Here is a 13,309-nt window from a genome sequence, read left to right as displayed (position 1 = left end):
TGACCTCAGCTGTACCAATGATGCAAAGAGTGTTGTGAAATATAAAATAGCATGACTGAGCCATTACACATGAGCAATACAGAAAGAAAACCCCTTTTGTAGCGAAGGGAGAGCGTGGTCAACCCACCCGGACTTGAACCCGGGTCTACAGGGTGCCAAAACATGCACTCTGGCCGCCACGCCAAACAGCCATGCTCAATGGCATGGCAGTCAGAACACACACTCATCTGTAGTGACGATCACATCATCACACATGCACCTTTGCGCTTCACGCACACAGGCATTCCTTGCGCATCCACCTACTGTACTTCTCCCATCCAGAGCACCCCACACACAAGTGCTTCACCCATCTATGGGGTCCCTCACATAGGGGTCAACCTACCTGGGGGTCCCTCACACAGTTTTACAGGCACGCTTCCGATGACCTCACAGCGAGCCATCCCACTTCTGACATCATTTGTAGCGAAGGGAGAGCGTGGTCACCCCACCTGGACTTGAACCCGGGTCTACAGGGTGCCAAATATGCACTCTGACCGCCACGCCAAAGAGCCAGACGCAATGGCATGGCAGTCAGAGCACACCTTCATCTGTAGTGACGATCACATCATCACACCTTCCCTGATCAAAGCATCATAATTAGATCAAATCAGATTCAACTTTATTGCCATTGCACAGAGTACAAGTAGTGAGACAACAAAATGCAGTTTAGCATCTAACCAGAAGTGCAAAAAAAGCAGTAAAGTGCAGAGTATGTACATATGTGTAGTGGTAATATATAAATAAATAAGTATATACATAAATTAGTAATATATACAGTAGGAAATAAGATATATGGAGTATGAAGAGGTTTGATAGTATAACAGTGGTAAGACTATGAACATGAGCAGCAATAGCAGTAGGTAGTGCAGATATGATATAAGTATATATAAAGTGTAGGTTTAAGTACAAGTGATGGTAGTAAATGAAGATAAAAGTAAATAGGGGACCTGGGATACTTCCACGTACGAACCATTAGAATGTTAAGACCATTGTATGATGTTTCAGTATATGATTTATGTGATATACTCCACATCGATATCTTTTGAAACTTGATTCGGGAGACCACTACATTCAGCTAAGAAAGGTATAAGAGCATCTGTGTTCAGACTTTAATTCCAGACAGACACTTTTCCTTGGCTCTGCTGTACCAATCATGCAATGAGTGTTGTGAAATATAGAATACCAGACTGAGCCACACATGAGCTATTACACTGTATCTTTGGTATACAGCAAAACATCCTCATATAATCATAATCTGATTTTTGACTCATTTCAACAGTTTTAGAAAAAACCCTCCCTGATCGAAGCTCAAAAAGCATTATAATTTAGATTTAGATATAGATTAGATTAGATTAGATTCAACTTTATTGTCATTGCACAGAGTACAAGTACTGAGACAACAAAATTATATTTAGCATCTAACCAGAACTGTAAAAAAAGCAGTAAAGTGCAGAGTATGTGCATATATATAGTGGTAATATATAAATAAATAAGATATATACAGTATGAAATATAATATACGAAGTATGAAGAGTATTGATAGTATAACAGTGGTAAGACTATCAACATGAGCTGCAATAGCAGTAGGTAGTGCAGATACGAGATAAGTATATATAAAGTGTAGGTTTAAGCACAAGTGATGGTAGTAAATGAAGATAAAAGTAAATAGGGCACCTGGGATACTTCCACGTACGAACCATTAGAATGTTTAGACCATTGTATGATGTTTCAGTACATGATTTATGTGATATACTCCACATCGATATCACTTTTGAAACTTGATTCGGGAGACCACTACATTCAGCTAAGAAAGGTATAAAAGCATCTGTGTTCAGACTTTAATTCCAGACACTTTTCCTTGGCTCTGCTGTACCAATCATGCAATGAGTGTTGTGAAATATAGAATACCAGACTGAGCCAGTACACACAAGCTATTACACTGTATCTTTGGTATACAGCAAAACATCCTCATATAATCATAATCTGATTTCTGACTCATTTCAACGGTTTTAGAAAAACCCCTCCCTGATCGAAGCTCAAAAAGCATTATAATTTAGATTTAGATATAGATTAGATTCAACTGTATTGTCATTGCACAGAGTACAAGGTGCAAGAGCATATGTTTTCAGACTTTAATTCCAGATCAAATCAATGTGAAATAATAATTAGTTAATAATAAACAGTATTTTTGGTTAACTGTATTCCAAACCAATGATCAACAGTTTTTAATAAACTTTATTAAACATACTGTCATTTGTTGACACTATTAAACAGCAATCATTGTGATTTCCAGCTTTGATGTGAATAAATCAAAGGGTTACAGCACAGTTCCACTGAAAGGTTAAAATGTTATCATAGTTGTCATGCTGGACGAGAGTTTTTCTACTTCTTCCTAGCAAATTTTCAGTGTTATCTTTCAAAGACAAGAACCAATTCACAGTGCAATGTATGTGGAAACATGTCCACAGGGACGGCCACTCTGGGTGCAAACGGCTTTCCACTGAGCTTCCTATGCTGCTCTGAGCTGCAGCACAAGTCTCGAAAGTTTCTCATTGCCTCTCCATCAGGTTTGCAAGATATGTATACAAGTCTGTGAATACAAGGGTGGTTACGAAGAGCTTTAATCACTCGATAATGAAGGCCAGCCCTGGATGGATTAACAACTGCAGTGAGTCCACCCACAGACCCAAGAGAAGTTATGAGTTTGGGGAGAACAACTTCAGCCTTTCCAACTATAAACTCACAGTTAGACACTTTATTGAGCATAGCGTTATATTTTGCATCCTCCACTGCCTGTTCAATAATCTCAATGCCAATAACTTTTTTCACCCTGGAGGACATGGAAATCCCAATAGCACCTGTTCCACTACAGACATCTAGCAGAATGTCACTTCCAGTGGTGTGGCTGAGCTCCCCTACAGTCTGATAGAGAGACTCTGCTGCTGCCCTGTTCACCTGAAAGAAAGCATCGGCAGAAATACGAAACTTATAGCCCAGTAGCTCTTCGTGGATATGTGGCTGCCCATGAAGGAGCTGGTAAGGGGACTGCTGGTGGCTGCAACGGGTCATGACACTCTCTTGAAAGTACAAGGAGTCCACATCACAAACAGACCCTGGACCTTTTGTGAAGTACTCCACAAGAGCATCTTTATGAGTACAAATCTCTTCTGTGGTTAGGCATTGAGGGTGAAAGTAAACGATGGCCATGGTGTTACCTGCTGCATTAGTCCTCACGGTAACCTCTCGCCAGTGGCCTCCATCATGGAATACAATACAAGGCTCCAGAGGCGACTGCCGAATGAAATCCTCATAGTATCTAGCAACCAACTTGTGTTTTTCTGGGATGTTCAAGAGGTGATCCCCATTAACACAGACAATGTTACCTCCTTTCCCAGTGCCAATGTAGAATCCAACAGTCTTTGGGTTTCCATCTACACCTTTATTGATAGAGAAGGTTGATTTGTTGCGGTAGTGATATTTCACTGGAGATGGTATAATAGGCAGTAGAGGTATGCCCGGGAGACTACAGGATACACCTGACAACTCAGTTAGCTGATTTGAAAGTTCAAGCAATATTCTCTGCTGCTGGTCTTGCTTCCTTCGTAGCTGTTCCTCATAATTTAACCTCCAAAGGGGGGTAACCGTATCAGCGAGCTTTTCCTCCCACGACAGGCTAGGGGATCCTACATGTTCTCTAGACTTAGCTCTTTTCTTTTTCTTTTGTGAAGACGGTGTGCCACCACTTGCAACACAACGACGTACACTTACACGAGGCAGATGACACTTTCGAAGACATTTGAAGAAAGGCCATGTCGGTCGTTTAAGAATATCGAACATTTGAGATACAGCCTGCATCTTATATTGCAAAAAAACGAATTAATGTATTTAAAGTTTCATTGCCACAGCCATTAAATGTTTGGAAACTCCTGCCAACGCCACAACTTCTGGCCTATCACAGAGAATTATGTCCATTACTTCCTCATTGACAGTAACTTCCTCAATAGCTCCTCACTCACGTGAAAGTTGTCCTTTGTTGATGACGTACATGTCCGTCTGACCAACTAGTGTAACGTCATCTCATGGTGCCCCTCAACCAGTAAACAATTTCGCTGTCGCGATGGATTCAAACAAGGACGAAGCTGAACGCTGCATAGAAATTTCAATCGCAGCATTGAAGAATAATGATCCAGATAAGGCTCAGAGGTTTCTTGAAAAGGCACAGAGACTGTTTCCAACCAACAAAGCTCAATGTATGTAATGACACCACGGAAATAGAGCATTATAAGCAGGGCCACTGCTGCTAAATGCGCAGGCGCAGCTAAGTTAAGTTACCCGACCTTTAAAATTAGTTAAAGTTGATGTGGCCAAAATTAGCTTTTCAACCGAGTTATAGATACGATATTGAAGGCGTTTTATGGTTGTACATGTTGTGATAATATAAATTGAACGCGTCTGTGTTTGACATGTATGTTTGCGGACCATAATGTTAATGGACATGAGTGATTAACGTAACCAGCCCAGCTAACGATACTTTGTTAGCTAGCAAGCTAATGTTAAGCTACTCACATTTAATTCCAGATAACCAAATCTGTTGGTAATTTTTTTAATGTAAGCAGTCCAAAAAAACACAACATTTGTGTTTTCCGTGTTTTGGCAACATGGATTGGTAATGATGGCCAACACACATCGAGTTGCTGCTAATTCTAAGCTAATTATTTGTCATATTGAGAGGAAGCTAATGTTACTTGATGTAGACCATGTCGTATTGTATGTTGAAATTAGATGTATTTAGGGATAGATTGATAGGTCGTTGTGTTTATGACTCCATACTAGCATGTTGGCTAGCGTTAGCTCATGAATGGTAGCCCACGTATGTAATGTAACAATAGCTACGAAGCTGGAATATTAACAGCGTACATGTTTGTTACAGCTTTACTTGAAACAATCGAACAGAATGGTAAACCTCCCAGCGAGGAGAACAGCTGTGGGGACAATGGTGAGACGGGTGTGAGACACAGGAGCCAAGCAGCAGAGGCAAACACTTCAGGGGAAAGTGCCACAGACTCGGCCAAACCGTACACTTCAGAACAGCTTGATGCTGTCAAAAGGTGCTTTTGCTTGTTGCATTTTCGTTGTTGCTAGTGGTGTATCCTGCCAATCAAGTGACCCTTTACTTAAATTAGTTGTTCTTCTGATGTCAAAAACAAAGATAAAATGAAACAGGTGCTGAATATATAACAATACTAAAAGGACAATACGTGAATAATTCTATTTTAACTGATTATTGAAACAAGAAAGAAACAGTGCCAATGCATATAAAGGATAGTTAATTTTTAGTTACATGATGTGTGAGTGAATGAGTGAGTGAGACAGTGAGTGAGACAGTCACTCAGTGCTGGTAGTTTCCCATATAAAGACTAAAATGATACCTGATGACTTGTCACCAAACACAATGCCAATCAGGTACAACATTTGTAACTTTACCAGCAGCAGTAGTCAAAAAGTATATGTATGTTTATGTGGTGATAATGTGTGTATTTGCCTAATGCAGAATAAAGAAATGTAAAAGTTACTACGAGATTCTTGGACTAAGCAAAGATGCTTCAGAAGATGATCTAAAGAAAGCATACCGAAAACTTGCCTTGAAATTCCATCCAGACAAGAATCATGCACCAGGTGCCACCGAGGCTTTTAAAGGTGAGCACCAATTTCAAGTTCCCCTTTTTAATGCTGTTTTGCCTGTTCCCTACAAATGTTTGATGTGGTATTGTGTTACACTCTTTAACTGTTCTTCCTATTTCTATAGCCATTGGGACCGCTTATGCGGTACTCAGTAATGCAGAGAAAAGGAAGCAGTATGACTTGTATGGAGAGGAGAAAGCACATCCATCCAGACAGGGACATTCACATTCACATCAAGGCTTTGAAGCAGACATTTCTCCTGAGGACCTTTTCAATATGTTCTTTGGAGGTGGCTTTCCGTCAAGTGAGTGTGCAATCGGAAACAATTTATTTACTCTTATTTACTCTGCATCCAAAGTTGAATATTCTGACAATAATAACGTGGCATCTTTCATTTACTTTAGGTAATGTTCATGTTTATAGCAATGGAAGGATGCGCTATGGCAACCAATTCCGAGGAGACCGAAGGGAGCAGCAGAGAGAGGTGGGTGGCTGCTTTCAAGTCATGTAGCACAAAGAGTAAAGTTCTCCTTCTGGAGCACAAAGAGTAAACTTCTCCTTCAAGCCATGTAGCCCAAAGAGTAAACTTCTCCTTCAAGTCATGTAGCACAAAGAGTAAACTTCTCCTTCTGGAGCACAAAGAGTAAACTTCTCCTTCTGGAGCACAAAGAGTAAAGTTCTCCTTCTGGAGCACAAAGAGTAAAGTTCTCCTTCAAGTCATGTAGCCCAAAGAGTAAACTTCTCCTTGTGAATCCATACCAACTAAAACCAATGACCATTTCACACATGGTCATGAGCGCTTTATCAGAATGTTTCATTACACTATTATGTAGGTGTAGGAATGGTAAATGGTTTTAATACAGTGAAAATGTGTTCCCCAATAGGGAGGCCTGGCCATGTTTGTTCAGCTGATGCCTATCCTCATCCTCATCATCTTCTCTACTCTCAGTCAAATGATGGTTTCAGATCCTCCTTACAGCCTCAGTCACCGCCCGTAAGTTTCAGCATTTAGACAGACTGCTATTTTCAGTTATTTTCAGTTTTTACTTCAAATGTTTCTTTTTCTGATGATAAAATGCAGTAGCAATTATTGAATTGAATTCAAATTGATTTAGTATCCCAGGAACATCTGATCTAAATCTTGTTGGTTCAGACACTAACATGAATCTTGTTCCAGGTCAGTGGGGCATATACACAGGAGACAGACCGGCACACTGAAGGTGCCTTACTATGTGAATGACCAGTTTACAGAGGAATACTCTGGAAAGAACCTTAAGACTATTGAGAGGAGTGTAGACGAAGATTACATCTCGAACTTAAGGAACAACTGCTGGAAGGAGAAACAACACAGTAAGTCTGAGCGTGTAAACGCATTAGTGCCTTATGTTTAGAACAATAGCTATCAGTATCGTCATACATTAGTGTCTTATGTTTAGAACAATAGCTATCAGTATCATCAGTGCCTTATGTTGAGAACAATAGCTATCACCATACATCAGTGCCTTATGTTTAGAACAATAGCTATCATCATACACCAGTGCCTTATGTTTATAACAATAGCTATCAGTATCATCAAACACCAGTGTCTTATGTTTAGAGCAATAGCTATCAGTATCATACATCAGTGCCTTATGTTAAGAACAATAGCTATTAGTCCCTTTTGTTTATAACAATAGCTATCAGTATCATACATCAGTGCCTTATGTTTAGAACGATAGCTATCATCATACATCAGTGCCTTATAGATCAATAGCTATCAGTATCATACATCAGTGCCTTATGTTTATAACAATAGCTATCAGTATCAGTGCCTTATGTTTAAAACAATAGCTATCAGTATCATACACCAGTGCCTTATGTTTATAACAATAGCTATCAGTGTCTTATGTTTATAACAATAGCTATCAGTATCATCAAACACCAGTGCCTTATGTTTAGAACAATAGCTATCGTCATACATTAGTGTCTTATGTATAGAACAATAGCTATCAGTATCATCATACATCAGTGCCTTATGTTTAGAACAATAGCTATCAGTATCATCATACATTAGTGCCTTATGTTTAGAACTATATCTATCAGTATCATCATACATTAGTGCCTTATGTTTAGAACAATATCTATCAGTATCATACATTAGTGCCTTATAGAACAATAGCTATCAGTATCATACATCAGTGCCTTATGTTTATAACAATAGCTATCAGTATCAGTGCCTTATGTTTAAAACAATAGCTATCAGTATCATACATCAGTGCCTTATAGAACAATAGCTATCAGTATCGTACATCAGTGTCTTATGTTTAAAACAATAGCTATCAGTATCGTCAGTGCCTTATGTGTAGAACAATAGCTATCAGTATCATACATTAGTGCCTCATGTTAAGAACAATAGCTATCAGTATCATACATCAGTGCCTTATGTTTATAACAATAGCTGTCAGTATCAGTGTCTTATGTTTATAACAATAGCTATCAGTATCGTACATCAGTGTCTTATGTTTAAAACAATAGCTATCAGTATCATACATCAGTGTCTTATGTTTAAAACAATAGCTATCAGTATCGTCAGTGCCTTATGTGTAGAACAATAGCTATCAGTATCATACATTAGTGCCTTATGTTAAGAACAATAGCTATCAGTATCATACATTAGTGCCTTATGTTAAGAACAATAGCTGTCAGTATCATCAGTGTCTTATGTTTACAACAATAGCTATCAGTATCATACATTAGTGCCTTATGTTTAGAACAAAAGCTATCGTTACTGTAATGGATTATTGATTCTTAGAAAAACATATTATATCACTCATTTAGGTGTCTCAGCCTCAGATGGTACCCAATTAGTCATTATGTTGGATGGGTTAGTGCTGTGTTTTGTGTGATAAATCGGGAAAGTAATGTTTTTCAATGACTTGGCACCTTTATAAATGGGGGCACCAGCATATAGGTGAACTAGGGAAATTATCTCGTTATGTGTTTTTATGGGACATATTCAGCTCTGCCAGAATTGGCTAAAATCACAGATTTCACATATACAGTATGTAGCTGAATTGTGTTCAGCTTGAGAGTATGAATTGGATCATATCTAATGGCTTAATTGGAGAGTGACAGCTGAAATGCATAAATGAGGTTTACATTGTGTTTGATGAGAACACACCGCGTATAAACGCCTCTACCATCGTTTTCTAAATGGCCTCTGCGCTGAGTGATGAATCCCTTTGTTGGTGAATGAGACGCATCATGTTCCCACCACCAACACATTTCAAATTGGATGCAAGATGATGGAAATAGCTCAACGGAGTAGCTGTGGTATTTACACTACAGTTCAAACGTTTGGGGTCACTTAGAAATGTCCTTGTTTTTGAAAGAAAAGCCATTTGTTTTTCCATTAAAATAACATCAAATTGATCAGAAATACAGTGTAGACATTGTTAATGTTGTAAATGTCTATAGTAGCTGGAAACAGCAGATTTTTAATGGAATATATCCATAGGCATACAAAGGGTCATTATCAGCAACCATTAGTGTGTGTTCCAATGGCACATTGTATTTACTAATGTAAGTTTATCATTTTGAAAGGCCAATTGATCTTTGGAAAACCCTTTTGCAATTATGTTAGCACAGCTGAAAACTGTTGTGCTGATTTAAAGACAAACTAAAACTGGCCTTCTTTAGACTAGTGGAGTACCTGGAGCATCAGCAATTGTGGGTTCGATTACAGGCTCAAAATGGCCAGAAACAAAGAGCTTTCTTCTGAAACTCGCCAGTCTGTTCTTGTTCTGAGAAATGAAGGCAATTCCATGTGAGAAATTGGCAAGAAAGTGAAGATCTCGTCCAGCGCTGTGTACTACTCCCTTCACAGAGCAACGCAAACAGACTCTAACCAGAATAGAAAGAGGAGTGGGAGGCCCCGGGGCAATACTGAGCAGGAGCACAAATACATTAGAGTGTCTCGTTTGAGTAACGGATGCCTCACGAGTACTCAACTGGCAGCTTCATTAAATAGTACCTGCAAAACGCCAGTCTCACCGTCAACAGCTTAATTAAATAGTACCTGCAAAACGCCAGTCTCACCGTCAACAGCTTCATTAAATAGTACCTGCAAAACGCCAGTCTCACCGTCGACAGCTTCATTAAATAGTACCTGCATAATGCCAGTGTCGCCGTCAGCAGTGAAGAGGTGGTAAGAGATTAAGATGGCCAAAGGAACACAGATTGGAAAAAAGTGTTATGAACAGAGGAATCTAAGTTTGAGTTGCATAGAAGAACATTCGTGAGACGCAGAGGAGTGCTTGACGCCATGTGCCATCAAGCATGGTGGAGGCAATGTGATGGTCTGGGCCACTGGTGGTAAAGTGGGAGATTTGTACAGGGTAAACGAGATTTGGAAGAAGGAAGGCTATCACTCCCTTTTGCAACGCATGCCATACCCACTTAAGTGGAGCCAATTTCCTCTTAACAACAGGACAATGACCCAGCTCCAAACTATGGCAGAACCGTTTAGGGAACAAGCAGTCCGCTCGTATTCTGGTATTCTTTAAAGGAGTGGCCAGCACAGCCACCGGATATCAACCCTATTGAGCTGTTGTGGGAGCAGCTTCACCCATCAAACGAATCCAACTTGTGGGAGGTGCTTCAGGAAGCAAGTGGGGAGATCTCTTCAGTGTACCTCAACAAACAACTATACTGATAACTAGACTATAATGCCAACTATACTAATAACTAGTAGACTATATTGCCAACTATACTAATAACTAGACTATAATGCCAACTAGACTATAATGCCAAAGGTCTGCAAGGCTATAAATTGAGAACACAATTTTCATTTGAATTCAGAATTATTTTTAACCTTGTCAATGACTACTTTTATTATTGACTACTTTTACTATTTCCTGTTCATTTAGCTGTATTTCCTATTCAAACTAATTTCATGTATGTTTTCATGGAAAACAATGACACTTCTAAGTGACCCCAAACATTTGAGTGGCAGTGTACATGTAGTGTTTATACCTTTTGATTTCTTGTTTTATATTTTTTAGGTTGCAGAATATTGTGTGGTTGTGACCACCAGATGACAAGTGGGTTGTTATTTGCAGCAGCACTGCACGTCTATGTCTTGTTGAATACCAAAAGAACTGTGTCAAAGTCAATGGTTACCCACTATCGTGCAAGCTTTTGAATAAACGAATTATGTAGCTGGAGGAAATATAAACGAATTATGTAGCTGTAGGAAATATGTTTTTAATTTACTTACATAATTATTTATATCCAGCATGCAGGAGGAGATACAAAAAATAATCCCATTGATTTGTCCTTGCTACTCAAGTCAAATTGTTTTCCATTCAACTGACATTATACAGTACATGGTTATGTTAGATTTAGAGTTTTTACAGTAGATTTAGCATTGACTTTTAATGAAGAGGCCCTTCCCTGGTAGAACTCAGTTGGGCAGTTCCCACCAGATCATTATTCAACAGAATGGATTCCAATCATTGTTCTCAGTGATGTCATGCGCGATCATACATCCAGCTTCAGGCGTCAGCTTTGTTTTTGTATCTGTTTGTGATTATGATCTCAGTTGTTGAGGCATGATCTATGTAACACGTGTATGCTGTATCTTGATACCTTAGATTAGATTTAGATGATTACCTGGAAAATGAACACAATGTTTGACATAGTTGAGTGGAGAAATATTAACCACTAGAAATCACATTGCCATGGGCAGTGCGATATCAGTTATGCCTTTGATTTCTTTTCCAGAGGAGGGCCTTCTCTATCGAGCACGCTACTTTGGAGACTCGGACCTGTACCAAAGGGCCCAGAAGATTGGCACTCCCAGTTGTTCAAAGCTCTCAGACATTCAGGTTTTGCTCCATGGGTAGACACTGCCTACAGACATAAAGGTACGTATTGCACTGTTTTTTTTAGACCACTGTAAGAAATTCCATATGTTTAATGGATAGTAAGCATACAAATGGACTAGTTTTTCCATATTTAATTAAATGCATCTTTTGCCTCACAGATTGATTCTATTTCCCAACATCTGAGTTGACTGAATTAAGGTAACACCTTGTTTTGTACAAGCCTTCAGTAAGAGGTCGAAGCAGTTCCCAGAAATCATTCACTTGAGGTGATGCTCATGAGACAATGGGCACGGTCAGCCCTTGCTCCAATCAGACGGGGACAACCCGACTGAGAGGATATCGGTCAAATTCAGAAATGGACAAACTGCTTCTTTTTTTTTTTTTTTAAAGAACTATACTTTGCTGAAGAGATCTACAGTAGAAGACTGCATAATAGGCATCTGTCATCTGGGATGGTAGACAAGGCTGCTTAAAAAAAAAGTGTTTTAATATTACCACTCCTCACTTGAAAATGTAGTAGATTTTCTTCAAACCGCAATGCCTTCTGGGACAGTGGAGCCAACTGAAATTGTATGATTTTTATAGGTACCTGTATGTGCACAGAATGTGGACTCTGCAGGGACACAAATAATTAAATTATTAATCATATGTCATGTCTTGTTAAATGGTTCCCCTATGAACATCGTTCTAGCTAGCTGAATTTGGAAATGATTGCTGAAATGAAAATCTGTATTTATTAAAGCTTAATCATCTTAATTTGTGTTAATTCAGTCTGTTTTGAGTTTCATGAGTATAATCATGTGATGCCAATCCATGAGGAATTCTGCACAAAGTTTGCTTTAAAATGCATTTTATAAAATACATTTTTGTATTAATGGAATTGATGATTTATTACTTTTACATGTATGGTTTTAGCATAACCAGCTATGAGCAAATAAAGAGAACGTGTTTGGGATGTGTCCAGATGATTGCAATCCTGTTATTTGTTGGCATTCACTGGATACAGGTCATGCCTAGGTCATCATTTCTTCTGTCCATTTTGGCCAAACATTCTGTTAGTCTGCACACAGAGACACACAGACGAGTAGGAACCGGATCTGACTTACTTGGAGAAGAACTGGGAAGAAATATTTGAAGACACTTCATCAGTCAGGGTGTATTTTACTGATTGCATAAATGAATTAGACATAGACATATAGTTGAGAATGACCAACATATAATCACACAAAAAAGAAACAACAGAAACATTTTCCACTCTCAGTAAAATTAGGTTAATTTCACTCTCCACTAGAGGGCATCAATGAGCCACTGTTGTATATGGCTGAATGCCCTACAGGTCTGACATACTGCATCCTCTGACATGCCATTCTGACACAGAACCAAAGCCCTGGCAGCAGTGGCTATGCTTGGGTCAACAGGGAAGAAGCTAATTGAGTTTATTCCCCCAAACTGTAGTTACCCCTGTTTCATAACCACAGCATCTTGCAACAGACCCGAAAGTTACAAAGGTCATGAACATTGTGTGCAGTCAGAAAATGATTGGGTAACTTAAAACAAATATATCTAATATTTTATGATAATTGTGTATGATACATTTGTGATAGAATAATATAACAGTAACATGATTGAATATAGATTGAAGTTTGGAGGTTGTTTAATGATTATTCACCTCAGAGAATTGTTGAATACAGTTCAGCATAGTCACAAGAATTGATTATAGA

At 38.9% G+C, this 13,309-nt stretch overlaps 2 protein-coding genes across 2 annotated transcripts; one reads left to right on the top strand and one right to left on the bottom strand.

Moving 5' to 3' along the window:
• Positions 1 to 2,256: 2,256 nt before the first annotated feature.
• On the bottom strand, positions 2,257 to 4,032 carry trmt2b (tRNA methyltransferase 2 homolog B). Its single transcript, XM_031579031.1, has one exon. The coding sequence runs from the start codon at positions 3,892 to 3,894 to the stop codon at positions 2,449 to 2,451; it is 1,446 nt and encodes a 481-aa protein (XP_031434891.1). The 5' UTR covers positions 3,895 to 4,032; the 3' UTR covers positions 2,257 to 2,448.
• A 53-nt stretch (positions 4,033 to 4,085) lies between these two features.
• On the top strand, positions 4,086 to 12,551 carry dnajb12a (DnaJ heat shock protein family (Hsp40) member B12a). The gene is made up of 9 exons (XM_012838814.3): positions 4,086 to 4,289; positions 4,970 to 5,147; positions 5,591 to 5,736; positions 5,846 to 6,025; positions 6,126 to 6,205; positions 6,606 to 6,715; positions 6,899 to 7,071; positions 11,485 to 11,627; positions 11,747 to 12,551. Exons 1-8 carry the CDS (start codon positions 4,157 to 4,159, stop codon positions 11,604 to 11,606), a joined length of 1,122 nt encoding a protein of 373 aa, XP_012694268.1. The 5' UTR covers positions 4,086 to 4,156; the 3' UTR covers positions 11,607 to 11,627; positions 11,747 to 12,551.
• Positions 12,552 to 13,309: the final 758 nt, after the last annotated feature.

This window comes from Clupea harengus, chromosome 13 (assembly GCF_900700415.2).
Source record: "Clupea harengus chromosome 13, Ch_v2.0.2, whole genome shotgun sequence".
NCBI lineage: Eukaryota > Metazoa > Chordata > Actinopteri > Clupeiformes > Clupeidae > Clupea > Clupea harengus.
Note: the sequence above shows the minus strand (reverse complement) of the source record. Positions and strands in the feature narration are given on the sequence as shown.